The sequence below is a fragment of the Poecilia mexicana genome, unplaced genomic scaffold (assembly GCF_051168715.1).
Source record: "Poecilia mexicana isolate PSO_F unplaced genomic scaffold, ASM5116871v1 scaffold_8, whole genome shotgun sequence".
NCBI classification, from domain to species: domain Eukaryota; kingdom Metazoa; phylum Chordata; class Actinopteri; order Cyprinodontiformes; family Poeciliidae; genus Poecilia; species Poecilia mexicana.
This window is the reverse complement of record NW_028263377.1, coordinates 17,371,858-17,388,221: the sequence shown is the minus strand read 5'-3', so window position 1 is coordinate 17,388,221 and position 16,364 is coordinate 17,371,858. Positions and strand designations below refer to the sequence as shown.

Genomic DNA, 16,364 nt, shown 5'->3' with positions numbered 1-16,364 from the left:
GAATGAACTCACTTAGATGGCTATTTCAGTCTTGCTATTATTTCTTCTTTTTTTTAAGTGAAAGTTGACGGCGCAGGCTAACAAAAGCTCAGCTGCAACAAGCGATGTGCCGCGTGTTTGTCAAAGTCCGATGACTTTATTCATGAATGAGAAAACTCAATGGCAGGAGAATGCATTTAGTGGCTCGGTGTTGTGCAGTCGAGCAGATTCTCACCCAAACCAAATGCAGTACTTTTAATAAAGAAGGCCTTTTCTGACTGAGGGCTTACATAATGTTTCATCAAAAGATTGTCGTGTGAAGGGAAAAGCACCACAAGTTGTAGATTAGCAACCCAGCTGAATGTGGGCTCTGATACAGAAGTAATTTGCAGTTTTCGGCTGTTAATTGGCATTTAAGAAAATAAGGATGCGAGTCAGAGTTGATTAAATATATATATTTTTTTTTAAATTAACTGGATTCGCAAACAAACAAGCACAGAAGATTGGCCTTGAGCATAGTTTCTGCCCAAAGTGAAGTTTGGGAACTTTTGCTGTTGGCCCAGGGGACCAAGAGTTTGACAGAAGTGCGAGCAAAATCTAGTATGTATGTGCACTCCACTTAAGAAATGCTTCCTCAATCTCTTGCCAGATCTCACGACCTTCTGACTTGTATCAGGCATGGAAATGCAGTTTACGCATTTTGCCCACCACCCTTAAGCCCAATAAAACGAGTAAAATTGGTGATGAGAGGGAAAATGAGGACAAAGTTCCCTGAAACTATAACCACCTGTCTTCCTATTCCTTGTCAAGAATGTATCCATCCTTTTGCCTCAGGTCCCAGACAGACAAGAGACGGAAAAACTTGCATATTTTTGTTTCCCACATGCATGACGCAGGGCTAGCCTGGGGCGAAGACTTAGCAAGGCTCCGTTTAACTGAGCAGAGTGAAATAACTCTTTATGGACAGAATATGCTGTAGCTCCAGGGTAACATGACCTTATGCAACATGCTGTACTGTGTGAGCTTCTATTGCATCATGAGTCTCGGTCTGAAAGGGACGGCATGATGAGGGATAATATGACGCGACATTAGAAAGACAAAACAGGGTGACTATCTCCAACTAGCTTCATTATGGATGAAACACTTCAAATCATTTCGCAAAATACAAGACAGGAACAAGACATTATGTCAGAAGCACCTCATAGGGTCGTTATGACAAAAAGGAATCGTTAAATTTGCTGCTCAAGTAACTTAGAAATATTTCATGCAAGTTGTTCTTCTGAACGTAGTGTCAAGCAAACCACTATTTAATAAATAAGCAGTTGATTTCAGAATAATCTATTGATTCCCCTTAGGCGGTGGAGAGCAAAGAGTATGAGAACATATGTTTTTGTGCACTTATATAATGTGTAATCTAAAAAGTCTTCCCTTCTATTAAAAGCCCTAAGGAGTTGTCTGTGCTCCATGAATTCAAAGGTTTGGGTTACAATGCTGGCCTATAAATACATCCTTGACAAAAATGAAGGCGTTTTAGAGGAAATTGTGCAGGATGTGGAAATGATATAAAACATGTTGGTTAAGTCTATGGGACTAAAAATACGTATACTGCTCAAAAAATAAAGGGAACATTTCACTTTAATTTTGTGTGTGGCTCCAAATCCAGGCCTCCATTGGTTAATAAATTTGATTTCCATTGATGATTTTTGTGTGATTTTGTTGTCAGCACATTCAACTTTGTACAGAACAAAGTATTCAATGAGAATATTTCATTCATTCAGATCTAGGATGTGTTATTTGAGTGTTCCCTTTATTTTTTTGAGCAGTGTAGATAGACACTTTAGAATGCAAGGCAGGTTTTAGTTTTAGCTTCTCAAACTCATTGGCGGGAAGGATTAGATGTATAATTTGGCAGTGCACGGATTAACATTTGAACCAGGTATGCTTATACACAGGATATATATAAAAAAATAAAATAAAAAAAAACATGTATTGTGTTACTCACATGCACATTTAATCTTTCTACCAATATGTTTCCATGTGTTTAGAGAAGCAGTAATGGAGCATTGAACTCTATAAGGTTTTGTAAACATGTGCAGATGGTATATGATTCCACGACGCGCTGTGGACAAAGTCAAAAACGGTACAACGGGGACAATTATAAGCTTTGAATCAATAGCTTACAGTCATATAAAACATCTGCCTTTCTACATTCCTGTGGCAGTGAGCTGTGCTGCAATGCTAACGCTAGTTTGAGCATTAACAGACACAGTAAGTGAGCATTTGGTTTAATCTCTTTTCCTTTTACCTCTGGCCTTTATAACAAAGCTACGCAATGTGAAAGAATTTATTTTGTATCAGATTTACTTATTATAAACAAGTAAGTAGATATTCAGTTAAAACTATAGAGAAATAATGCATTCAGTTTGTTTTTGTCTAGTGTCAGATCAATTTTGTGAATTTGTTCACCCAATAGATCACTTAACAAGTAATATAGTGATGTGAAATCAAGAAGGCAGAGCACTCGTTCTGTTTATATAAGTGATGATTCCTCATGAGAAATGCAGACATTTGAGCCGCCATATTCGGTATGAAGCACTAATAGAGAGCATGACTAAACAAATCCTACCTGAAGGATCACACAGCACAGCATACAAGGAGAGCCTGTGTTGTTTACTGCATGATTCGGATCATTTGCACTATTTTAAAACGCAGGGACAGCCAAAGAAGGTGAAAGTTAATATCTTCACATTCTAGAGCAGAAGTGCTGCAAGCTGATGTCGACAAGTGGAACAGCTGCAGCGAGCCTAGCTGCTGTCTACTGTTAACTCCTCTCGCCGCAGGCTGTCCACTCGCCATCCAAATCAAGCCACGGTATCACTGATTATTTATTCAGTGCAGTTCATTTCAGTTGTTCATCTAACACAGGAAATGTTTCAACCGGTTATAAAAAAAAAAAAAAAACAGGAAAGTTTTTCTTTTTTTTTTTTTCTTTTACCCTGACCTCTCAACTTCTGTGTGGCTGATTACATAAATGTGTTTCCATGTTTCAATTGATGACCTCCAGCATGACAAGCAGCTATTGATTCACCAGTTGTGATGTAGTCGCCAGCCATGCAAGTGTAAGCGTGCTCACACCACCTAAGCAACAAGAATATTCCTGAACTGCACAGGGGAATGTGCTAGAGGTTCTCGGCCTGCTGCAGCACAGGCCTACAAACATACAAACCCACACAGACAAGGATAATGGAAAAAAAAAAAAAAAATTGACTGTTCCCATTTAGATTATAAATTCTAATTCCATTTTTTTTTTTTTTTTTTTTTTAAGATTGAGACACACATCTCACATTAGAACCAATGTCGTAAATTAAAAAGTATCCGCCAATGAAAAAAAGCCGGTATAACTATTTGACTCAACAAATCACTGCATTAACCAACTTTCAGCTTCGCCCATAAAAAGGACATAGTTTTAGGAAGAAAAAAAAAAAAAAAGAGAGAGAAGACAAACATGGTGTCTGTTGAATCCAAGAGGAAAGGCACAGTGTTCAGATCCCAGCTGATCTCATGGAAACCTGGGTGTCCCCAGTGACAGTGACTGCACCAACGAGGCTTTTCTGCAAGCCTCTGCCTGTTAATCCAAAGCAACTAGGGTGTACATAAAAGGAACCAAACTGCCGAGATGCCGTTTTATTTTTAAACCTCCTCCTGTCTTTTGAAAATGATGAGGTCTTGTAATCATTTATACCTCTGTCAACTTTTTATTGTAGCTACCGCAGCACCGCCCACCAACCAAACTTGTTTACGTTCAAATTACTGATGAAATTGAAGTTTACGTTGTAAGGATATTATGCAAAAAAATAAAAAATAACAGAAAAGTAAAACGAAGACAGGCAAACATGTCTAAAATGGACTTTCAAATTTATTAAAAACAAACATCTGAGGATTAAAATTCAAGATGGAGAAGCTGAAGGACTTTCCTTGCTCTCATGTGACTTACCAATAAACTCAAAGTCAGCTTGCTGGTCTTGTTGTATAGGCTTTTCCGGATACCCCAGGGTGTGATTGTGATCATGCCGAACTTCCTTGTCATTTTTCTTTTAAACTGGAATAGCAAAAATAATCGTCTCATGAATGGGATGAGGTTTTGTGCCTCAAATTGACCTGGCTCAGTGTTTGACTTTTGCCCAGATTACTTCCAAGTCTGCCAATGTTTAAATGACACGAAATAATCCGGGCTTCTGGGAAAATGACAATGTCATATGAGCTGCGTCTCCGTTTCAAAGTAATCTCTCAAGCTGGCAGGATCGTGGATCACATGCGCATTCATGGTGAGCTGCTCCACTTGAATACCGAAAGCCTTCCGAAAGCGGTTGTACCTCTTGAGTGGTTGTTGCATTACAACTACAAACGTCTATCTGTGTATTCCGTTGGAATTTGGAGTGAAGACACATCACGCAGTAGTGCATGATCGTGTCAAAGTGTGTACATGTTTTAACCTTTTTTTTTTTTTTTTTGCACAAATAAAAATATGAAAAGTGCGTTATGCGTTTGCAATCAAACCGACAAAGTCAACATTCACAGAGTACGTCTTTCCCATGCATTTGTTTTCCATCCACGTCACAGTTATATGACTTTGTGTTCTACCACCTCATATCCCAATAAATCACACCTAGGAGTAAGATAACAGAATATAAATAGTTCAAAGGCTTTTAATAGTTTTGCAAGTCATTTCACTGCAAGTCTAGAGATCTACTTTCTCTGTATGCTTGCTCCTTGTTTAATTATCTTTTATCTTTATCTTTATATGACCAGGTTGGTTTTTGCTGACCAGGTCACTTTGCGTCCTTCCAAAGTGTTGGTGACTTGCCTGGTGACAAGGCAAGTCACCAGATAAGAGTACAATTGTGACTACCCGAGCCTTCAGGTGTAACACCAAACCCTCTTCTTACTGTAAGGATGTCCTTAAGAGGCACAATGCTGTTCTCCTGTTACCCCTTTACTCCTTACAAAGATTGAAAACATGCCCTATTTTCAACGCTCCACTGGAGCAGAAACGGCTTCCATTACACAAACGGTTCCTAAATATTGTGCCCATAAGAAAGTAAAACCCCTCTGGTTCTTATTTTATTCCTTTTCCAATTTGGAAACATACTTTTGTTGCAAATGTCCAATTCCCCATTTTGCAGATATATGTAATAACTGTTTTTAATATGTTTTTTTTTTTTTTTTTTTTTTCCGGCTGTGACTGAATGATTATGACCCAATAATACCCTAATGGACAAAATAACAGTATAAGGGAAATCTTTTCCTTATTTGTTTTATTTATTTATTTTTTCCCAGCTAAATTTCTAATCATAAGTCACATGTTAAAGCTTCTGTGGCTTTGTTGTTCCCTTATGGCAGACCTGCTTAAAACAAGACATGCTTAAACCAAGCATAAGCCACCTCTGTAATCTCAGGACAAGCGGGACAGGGGGAGAAAATTGTGTTGTGACGCGAAGAATAATCTCCTTGTGGGGAGAAATTATTCTGAGCAGAATAAAGACTAATAGAGACTCTTTTTTCTCATTAGAAATAATAATAATAATAATAACAATAATAATAATAATAATAATAATAATAATAATAATAATAATAATAATAATAATTACATTACTAAAGTTAGAACATAGAATTTGATGTACGTTTTAATAAATTAGACCAGTGGAGTGAAACTCCTTCTTTCGCCTTCCCATGAGGTTTGACCCTTTGCGGGAGGATGTGATATTTACTTGATGTCAATTAACACAGACCAGTCCTGTTCCTGTCTGGTCTCTGAAGAGTCTCAACATCAGTGTCCCACATCTGCGTGGCAGGAGGGCCATCCGGATGTAAATATTCACTTGTGCGCTTTGAAGCCCGGCAGATAATCTCACCTGGAAAAGAAAGAAGATGATATCAACCATCTGCTTCGTCTAGAGGGGATTTGGTAGACTCACTGTGGCGGAGCAGAATGATTAGGCCTTTCTGGTGTCCCATTCCACGGGGGTGCCTGGCTCAATGTCACTGCTGATTGGATCCTTTAATCTTGTTCTGATTGAATTAAAGCTAAAGTAAGGAGGGAATGATTGCATTCACTTTGCCCCATGCCCTGCTTCTGTCCACCGTTGCATGCGTGTGCATATGTATTGAATTGCTTGTTTCCGAGGGTTAGCAGTCACTGTACGATCATCTTTGGCACAGTTCCTACCTGACATTTCACTGACCTTTATTTTGGTGCGAGTAAGGTTCGCTGAAATGAAAGTGATTAGTATCGTCTTGTAACAATATGTAAACTGCGAATACTCACAAGAAATTATAGTCTGCTACAGGTGTGAGTAAACAAATAATTTCAACCAACAGCAGGTCACTCACAGTTAGTTCAGGGGTCAAAATCTCTCATATTTCATTACAGTTTCTGACCCAAACATGCATCATAACCATAACTGATAGAGAATGTTTAGTAGAACTTTTTGTGATGTTTTATTGCCACAAATCATCAAAGATACACAAAATAAAGCATACAAAATCCATCTGCTTAGTTATAAAGGGAAGTTTTGAGTCTTAAATTCATCTGAAGGTGTGCTTTAATGGTTGTAATTTAAAGATATGTTTGTTTAATTCATTTATGTGGACACCCAACCTCATCTGGTGGAATAAGAATGAGTTAAATCTTCAACAAAAACAACAAAATAGAAAAATACGTATCTAAAATAATCTTGCACAGGAATAAGAAATCCAGAAATAAGTAAGAATTACATCAGAAATTATTGTGGAGCAGAGGTTTATCATAAAAGCTATGCATTTTTCAATTGAGTGTTTCCTATTAAAGCTCTTGTTGCTGATTGCTTCTGTATGGTTACAGTAACCATGGCTATGGGCCCTTTTCGGCTCTGGAAACCACTTTGCCCTGAGGGTGCTGGAGAGCGGCGTGTTCAGTGGAAACTTGGTGCCCAATCCATACGCAAAACATGAGCTCCATTCACAAATACAGATTTGCTGCATCCAATTTGAGGCTTGTCTCGTGGAGGAGATGCACGGCGAGTTAGAAAAACAGACCGAACCCCTTAAAAGCTGGAAGTCTGTTGGTGGAAAAGTGAATGAATGTGCGTTCAGTGTGAATAAAATCTAAGGGTGGTGATCGTCAGCTTTCTGATTCAGGGGACACAGCTTGGGATGCCGGGTGACATCAGCACACATAAATACAGTGAGCACTGTCTGGCATTGCAGCAGCTGTTGCAAAGTGTTTCAACATAGTAGCTGGCTGGATTTTGGTAACCTTTATCACTGAAGGTCTGGACCGAGTTCAGAGGTATCCATCGCTCCTGAGCTGTCTTCCTGGGTGATGCTCAAGCATCCTGTGTTCTATAAATTCTCAATTTTGTTTTTGTTGTACAGTGCAAAGACTAGATATGTTGTTTGACTCAGTGCTAACACTATGACAGAGACCTGACACAGATGCATCCAGACCATCCTAACCCTTTCACCTCACCAAGTATAATTACTTATATCTGCTCTGAGGGTGAACCTTTGTGAATGCAGGCTGCACAACATTGGTGCCTTTGAAAGCTCTTCCTAATCTATTGTGGCTAATTTGCAGATAGGCGACAAAGGATGGCACCACACAAAGATAAGTTCTGTCAGTGCAAGGAGGTCAAGGCTCTACAGTGATCACCAAGTAGTCTAGGTATCACTTCCTGGCTCTGGCTGTGTTTGTCCATATGCGAGGAGCCGGAGCCAAAAGCATAAAGGTCAGCGGCATGAATAGACGTGCAGTTACTAGCATAGAAATAGCAGTGTGATTACGGGTTTGTAAGTGTACTATGCCCGAATGACAATGTGTGCAAACAGTCTCGGGTTAATGGAGATGTATTTGTATGTAAAAGAGAAAGCAAACTGTGAACCGTAAAGTAAATCAATACACTAACAGCAAGCAAACACATAGGGCTGCGAGTCAGCTGATACGATGAGGGCCGTTTGTGACGCTGCCGCTGCGGCACCTCACACACACATACACACACACATGCACGCGTGCACGCACACACGGAGCAAATAAATACGCATATTGTCTTTCAGCAGGACAGCCGAATGGAAAAACTCTGATTCTCGTCCAACATATTGTACCTGTTGGACTTTTCTCCATCTCCCGCCGAGGGTCATGAGACACCCAGCTGTCAGTAACGTGGCTAAAAAAGAGTGGCAGCTGGTGCGCTTGTGAACGCACAAGGTTATCGTGATTTGAATTTTTAATCTAATAAAAATAACATCGTGGGAGGGGCGTGGGGGTTCTCTGTCAACAGCAAGGAAACCCCTCCGCACATCCGTCAACAAAATATCCCCACTTATGATTCAGCCATTTGCTCTTGAGGGAAAATGTTTGCCAGCAGTTTGAGACTGTTTTAAAGGTGTGCGTGGATGTGTGCTTGACCTAAATCATAGGGATATTTGAAGACATCCCAGGCTACAAATCAAGCGGCTCTATCCACAAGGCTCCAGTTGTGGTTTGAAGTACACCAGGATGTAAGATAGCAAGAAACTCAGAATTCGGCCTGCATTTGATTCATTTGTGGGGCGATAATAAACTTATTTGCTAAGTATCACCAAAGAACTTATGCAATAGTCATGTCATCGTGATAATTTTCTGTGCCAAGAAGAAAGCAACTGTTGAAAAGAAATCTATGTAAAGTGGATATGCTTCTTAAAACTCATACTATATTTTATTCAGTGTACCGAAGTGCACCCATGCATGCACACAGAGGACATGCAAACTCCATGCAGAAAGACCCCAGTGGGGATATTTGAATCTGTATGACCTTTCTTGCTGCAAGGCAACAGTAATACCCACTACAGCCATTCAAATGTTGATTCCAATCATACCGTAGTTGTAGGATCTCAAAATCTTTCTCACCAAGTGCCTGCTGGAGAACAGAGCTAAACATATTAAAAAACATTGCAATAAAACTGCATCCTGACAATTCATGGGCCTGCTGGTCACCTGAACAAGATGAGACAAATCTCTGTATGCCATTATTTCACAGCTTTACATTTTCCTTTTGCCCTCACAGTAACACAAAAACAGATTATTTTTAATCAGTCTATGAAAATGTGAAGGACAGCACTCACGTCAACGATGCTGTGTGGTGATCTCACCAGTTCATTGAAGAGCCTTAATTCTGGCACACAGAGAACAGCTATTTATAGGGTGACAAGCTGCAGATGCTCTGCATGTGGGGCTGGGATAACAATTGTGATATATCTTTTTTACATATCTAGAGCCGAAATGCTTCCTCCTGTGAAATAAATATGCCAACAATTTTAACACTCTTTAAAATTATGAGCATAAAACAATTTCTGAGTGACACTCATTGAGACAAACCAGTGCTCTGTCTGCTGTAACAGGCAGGGGCAGAAAGTGTACACTTCCACAGGTTGTAATTTATATCCTACAAGTCTACGCTGTGGCCGATAATACAAAGTGTGACTTTTTTTTCTTCTTCTTTTTCATCATTCATTTGAACGTTCAGTTATGCCGCGTGTCACTTTTCAGAGCCTGCGACTTGTTCGTGTTTATGTTTGCCTCATTAATCTGAAGGTCAAGCGGATCAGTCTGTGGTTAATGAGCCAGTTCAGGGGAAGACGTCATCAGCCTCATCGACATGAGCTCGCCGGCCAACACATGGCAGTCGATTCTTTCAGAGCTCCCCAAACAGACTGGCAAGCCGCAGCGCCATTTGTTTAAATTCTATACCTTAAATTTCAAGGAGATATTGCTTAAAACAACAAACAAACCAAAAAAAGAACTTCTGGAAAAAAGTTTTACATTAATGCCTTAATTGCCAGAAAATTAAGAACTATACAACTTTTAAAAAAAATATTTTTCTTTTCTTTATGTTTTCCTTTCCCATCTAAGCCTAAAAAGTCTCAAATGGGGGAAAGAAAAAAACAGGAAACTCCTGCTTTTTTTTTTTTTTTTTTTTTTTAAACCAAACTCCTGCTTTCTGGCGTTTTCATTGGCTAATGTGGAAAAAACCCACAGGCGTCGAGCACTTCCTGTGTAGAAACAAATCCAATAGGCATGCTGCCTCACTGCGGATGTGTCTGATCAATCAGCTGCTGCATTATTGTGTCCGTCTGTGAACGCAGAGTGCAGCACTGAATGGAAAGTGAGTAAATTCTCAGACAGTTGTGTCATTTTTCAAACACGGCTTCGGCTCTAACACAACCATATTGACCGAATGCATGGATTAACACATTTTTATGCGTAGTAATGCTTATTTAGGAGAGCTGGAGGTTGACTGTGTCTCCCCACCGGAACGTTGGCTTGTTATGCAACATGATCCTCTTCTAGTGTAGACACGTCACTATCTAAAATCTATAATTTCTGGTAACCTCTGGAAATATTTGAAATTTGGTACCAAATAAATTAGGTTGAATTTCAACAACTGACCCTACAAACCTTTCTTCAGGACACTTGCAGAACAAATAGATTTTCCACAGTTTAATGCAAGAGGCTAAGAGGAGTGAATGAGGAGGTTTTTTTTTTCCATTGCTGTCACTGAAAATGACTTCCAGTAGAGTAAGCTGATGTAGCACAGCAGGCTTTCGCAGAACCGGACCGAGTCAGTTTTGCTGAGTTATAGAAAATGATGGTTTTGAGCTCTAACAGAGGGAGTGGAATTTGGACCACAGCACCACATTCGAAAAATAGCCATCCCTTACGCAGCCACTGGCGTCGACAATTTCAGTCAAAGAGAGAGAAAAAAAAAAAAAAAATCTGGAAAACAAAACAGAAAACCTGGAGAAACATCAAAGCTTCACACACAGTACCACCATTCAGCCAAGTTTTATTAATGCATCAAAGTCATAATGAATTTGTTTTAGTGTTTTATTGAAAAAAAACAAGGACATAAATAGTTTTATCTGCATTATCACTATACAGTGCAATATAATTTACAAAAGATTGTTTTTTTGTTTTTTTTTTAAAAAAAAGCTGTACAGTCTGGGTTCTGCAGGAAAGTGGGAAGACAGTAGAAAAATAAAAACCTAAAACAGAAACACTACAGTGTTCTGGCATCCACAAGGTTAATTCTTACAATAACGACTAAAACTAAACCTTCTGTAAGACTAAAATGAGTATATTTGATCCCTGCAGGATGTTCTTTTTTTTTTTCTTTTTTTTTAAATTGTGACTGCAATATCAGTTAACATTGATGACCATCGTTAACCACCCAAAGCAAGCATCTTTTCAGCCATAACCTCACCAGGACTGAGATGACTTACACTGCATTGCAAAAGCATTGATACCGCTTAAACATTTCTACATTTTGTCAGCTTGAAACCACAGAATTGAGTGTGTTTCATCTGGACGTTATATTGCAAACCAACACAAAGACGTTCATAACTGTGAAATAGGAGGAAATCAGCTTTCACAGCTCAAATGAGTACCTGCAGCTCTTTTTGGTGGGTTTGGTGAGTCGATCATATAAGCGACAGATGTGGATGACAGACAACACTAAAATGTAGCTTTTCGGCTACATTTTTGTCTTTTGAATCAAGGCATAGTCATCTGCTAAAACAAAAGTTTCATTTTAATTCACGTTTATCCACCATTTGCGTTGGTCTTTAAATTACAAGTCCGGTTAATACTTTGAATTTTGGGACAAAACAGTAACAGGACAAAATATGAAAAAGGTATTCATAAGGTATGAATACATTTGGAAAGCAGTGTAACTAGAATCTATCTGGATTCTGCATATCTCACGTCAAAAATGATGTACATATAGAGTAAACTGCGGTAATGATCTGTTCGACCAATCTTTCGTCAATCAACCATTGCTAGTTGAGGAAAGACATTAGGTTTCATATTTAACGTATAGCGTATACGTACATACCTAACTTTGAGTAGTAAAGCCATTTCTGCTTTTCTTTGGAGGAAGAAGTTTCTGTTGCGGAAAAAAGAAGTGCATTGAAGCTTTAGAGAACACACCCCACATAATCATGCTTGTCTACAGCTAGATAAAACACTAATGTGCAATCTGCAATCTGAAAACAATAACACTAATACAGTTTGGCTCTGAGATTTCTGTCTATACAATATGTAACTTAGCAGCACTTAGCTTTAACATTCATCGTCTTGGCTCGTGATCGGGCCTCATGCCTCTTCCTGACACCTGCCAGTATTGCACATTAAAACACAAAAACCTGCAAGAAGTGGCAGTAATCTGCAACGGAAAAAAAAAAAAAATCACATCTTCATGTGTCTGTGCTCTGTGTGATCTAATGCAGTGTGTGCTCAATCAGAGTGAAACCAGCTGAGTTCCTGTAGACCAGAACTGTTGTTAAGGCACACGTTGCAAAAGATTCTCCACATGGACAAGATGATAGGTTGAGGAGAGTAGTGTACTCAGAATTTGTGCAAATCATACTTTTTTTTTTCTTCTATTTGACCATTAAACCAGCACATTTAAGAAGACAGAAAGTTTTTTGCTAAGAGACCAGCTCATTAACAATCATAGACCCATTTTTTGTGTTGGTAATTTTAACCGTTAAAACAAGTTTAAGTACTATTTTCAAAACTTTTATTTTAATCCTGTGTGACACATAGAAAACAACAAAAAAAAGAATTAAGTTCAGGATGTTTCTTTGCACATGTGCAAACAAGGAATATGTAATTAATCAAATGGAAAATAGCTTTTTAATATTCTAATTTATATCCTGTTAAGAGAACATACTGCACTGTGTGTGTGAGATACATGTAACCCATTTTATAACACAATCCATGCAAACAGTGTCTCCATAAATTATATAAGAAGTTTATATTTGGTTTTAAGTGCACACTCTGCTTCTGCACAGAGATTTTTAAACCCTGGTTGCTAACAAACTGCCATGCAATTATTAAAAACACCAACCAGGATAAATTTAAAGCCCATTTAAAACGCCTTGCAGTTATATCTCTGATTCTGCTGTGAAAGGTCTTGCTTCTAAAGGCAAAGAGTCCAGGTTGCATTCCGAGCTTGAAACCAAATCTGTGCTTGCATCCTCAAGACCACTAACCTCAGTGTCCCTCATCAACCTGCTGTTGTCCTCCTCAAACTCCTCCTCCATCTCAACTTTCTCCAGAGCCACTTCGTTCTCGTAGCAAAACGAGTTCCTCAGGCTGGAAGAATTCGATTTCTTCTCAGCCAGCTCCCTAGCACTGCAGGTGGGAGTGCTGGGCACCTCGTAGGTGTTGTCAAATCTTGAGTAGTCTACTTTGTAGTAGTTCTTTTCTTCAAAGAGCACCGGCTCAAAGCGGTGGCCCCAGAGGATCTCGCCGGCCACGTAGGAGCTCCGACACTGAGTTGTCATGGCAGTGGCCTCCACCATACCCTCGAGAATCACAACAATCTCAAACTCGGAGGTCTCCAGCTCCTGCTTGTTCATCTCGTAGAATGGGCTGTCCTCGTCGATCTCGTGCACGATGGTGATCGGAGATACAAGGAAGATTCTGTCGATCCCGCTGTCAAAGCCGACGTCAATGTCTACCTGATCCAGAGGAATGAACTCTCCCTCCACTGTGGTGCGGGACTTCAGGAGCTGCGCCCTGACGTGAGCCTCTACCAAGTGACTCTTCCTCAGGTTTCCGACCCTCCACATCAGGCATAGCTTACCGTCCCTCATTGCTACCGCAGCATAGTGGCTGAACACAAGAGTCTCATTCCTCTTCTTGGGCTTTGCCATCTTGGCCATGACGGCGCCAATGATAAAAGCATCAATAATGCAGCCCACAATGCTTTGAAACACCACCATGAAAACAGCAATGGGACATTCCTCCGTCACGTAGCGGTAACCATAGCCAATTGTGGTTTGGGTCTCGACTGAAAACAAAAAGGCAGCAGTGAAGCTGTCCACATTGGAAACACATAATTGAGTCTCGCCCTCCAAGTCCCCATAAACCAGTGCCACGACCCAGAAGACAAGTCCAAAAAACAGCCATGACAAGAGGAAAGACAGACAGAATATGACAAACATCCAGCGCCAGCGGATGTCCACGCAGGTGGTGAAGATATCTGCCAGGTAGCGCTGGCCTTTTTCGCTCATATTGATAAACTGCACATTGCAGTGGCCATCCTTGCTTACAAAGCGGCTCTGACGCTGCTGCTCCATGTGTCCTTTGTTTACGTTGCCATTCCCGTAGCCATTTGGAACGGCGATGGATGCTAACTTCATGCCATCTTCCTCTGAGGACACGATGCTGTAACGGTGGCTACGCAGGCTCCCCATCACTTCCAACTGTGGGGGCTGGGCCGGTTCTGCTTTGGAAAACAGTCTCAGTTTTTGGTAGAAGCGTTGGAGAAACAGTTTTGAGTTCTCTGGGGGTCAATCTAGGGCAGGAAATGTGGCCAACAGGACTCGGGCCTGTGGAAAGGATGTTCCTCTCTGGCAGTGCTGTGCACCGTCGGTGAGGGTAGTTCAGTCCTCTCTGACACTTGCTTTGAGTCTCATCAGTGACAGGGGCTATGACATATGAAGACAAAAACAAAATCATATTATAACCTGCTGTCTGAATACTGGATTGCATGCTTTAAGTTAACAGTATTGCTACAGCAGACGCAAAGAAGTTAAAAAGTATAAACGATGCACGTGGACTTAAATTTATCCTTATCGTGCAGCTTTTTGCAAAAATGTTGGTTCAGTGTACTTAAATGCTATAAAGAAGTTACAGATTATACACTGCCATGTATACCACAGTGAAATTAAATGCTAAAATATCAATTTTATTGTATTAGCTATTTTAATTGCACTTTTTTAAAAAAGCACTATTGCTTAACCAGTAACCTTGCACTTTGTGAAACAGAACACCAAGGACAGAAAAAAACAGAAAAGGTATTGACACAGTGGATGAGAGACCCATTAAAATACAACACCACAGGCTACAAATTGCAATGAACATGCAACCTGCTCTGCTAGTTCCAAAGCTAGTCCAGCTCCACTTTTTTTTACTTTTGGCCGTTTATTTGCTGTTTTTTTTTACTCAAAATTAGGCAGATGCAGGTCTCTCTCTCTTTTCTTTTTTTTTTTTGCTTTCAATGTTCTGTGCATACATTACAAAGTATCAGTTTTCCTACTACCAGCATATATTGTTCTCAGTTAATGGCTTCACGTCAGGATTGACTGGAAATACGTGGAAATATAGGACTTAGTTGTTGTTGTTTTTTTGTTGTTGTTGTTGTTGTTGTTGTTGTTGTTTTAACCCAGCTATGTTTCCTATAAACATTAAATGAAAATAAAACTCAGAAGCCATTATTGTGTCAACCTACATGCAGTAACAAGTTGATATGGGAATGCACACCATATTCTACAAATGTTTACAAGCATAACATTTCCGGTTTATCTTTGCGAAAAACACATCTCTGACTTTAAAGGCTTAGTCCCCTCAGTCACCAGCTCTTTGCCAGAAGAACTGTTTGCTTCTTGCCCGCTCTACATCATGTCACTTAATGCTGTCATTTGTTACATGGTGACAAATGAAGACCCGCGGAGTCATCACAGTCTGTGATTGTTTGTTTTGCATTTGCTATCGGATGGAGCTAACTACTGAGGCAGATGGAAAGTGGTTACATAAAAGCTGCTCTGTTTTGTTTCGTAGATCAATAACTATGTCAATTATTTAACTAAAGATATCGTTAAATTAAAGATTTTCAGCTGTTTTTTTTTCCCTAGGTGAAATGATACAATTTCCGATTTAAAAAAATATATATGACATTATTGTTTCAAATTTTGCCATTTTTAATAACCATGGTCATAAAAGTAAACCAATCTCAAGAGATTTCACAGTGCACTCAGCCCATTAATCTTTGAAAAGTATAGAAATAAATCATTTGCACAATAATAAAATTATGTATGTTTACAGTCATTGCTGTCATTCAAACGGAACTTTTCTATTGGTGAAATAAGTCACCAAATCTCTTTAATGTGTGCAATTAATAAATGAAATAGAATATTTCTAAAATCAGACATATCACCTACCTGTTGGATCTTGGAGCGCAAACTGGTTCTTCTCTCGCTGTTATAACTCCGAGCTGCGACAGATTTGCTCTCCTCCGCCTTCTTAATATTTTGTCCGGTTTGTTATCGTCTCCTGGTTTCCCGTGAGCAGCTTTGAACCCAGCCATAACCCTCTCCAGCGACACTAAAGCAGATAGTTGAGGTTCCGAAGACAAGACTTTGTAAAACACGTGTCTCCAAAAAAACCCGCCCCCTGAGCAGAAACAGCCAATGGGAAGCAGGAGCGCCTTTTCCAGGGGGTAACAGTTTCATTTAGTTTTGTTTGATATTTATGGGAAAGTGGTTAATTCAAATATACCAAGAAAAAAGTTTTAAATCGGTGT

At 39.6% G+C, this 16,364-nt stretch overlaps 1 protein-coding gene across 1 annotated transcript; it reads right to left on the bottom strand.

Moving 5' to 3' along the window:
- Nucleotides 1-10,818: 10,818 nt before the first annotated feature.
- LOC106920064 (inward rectifier potassium channel 2-like) lies at nucleotides 10,819-16,248 on the bottom strand. The gene is made up of 2 exons (XM_014990862.2): nucleotides 16,003-16,248; nucleotides 10,819-14,490 (listed from the first exon to the last, which is right to left on the bottom strand). Exon 2 carries the CDS (start codon nucleotides 14,254-14,256, stop codon nucleotides 12,940-12,942), a length of 1,317 nt encoding a protein of 438 aa, XP_014846348.2. The 5' UTR covers nucleotides 14,257-14,490; nucleotides 16,003-16,248; the 3' UTR covers nucleotides 10,819-12,939.
- Between the last annotated feature and the right edge of the window lie 116 nt (nucleotides 16,249-16,364).

Bases quoted from the DNA above. Each gene is read 5' to 3' on its own strand.
- LOC106920064 (XM_014990862.2), bottom strand. From the start codon at position 14,256: ATGGGGAGCCTGCGTAGCCACCGTTACAGCATCGTGTCCTCAGAGGAA.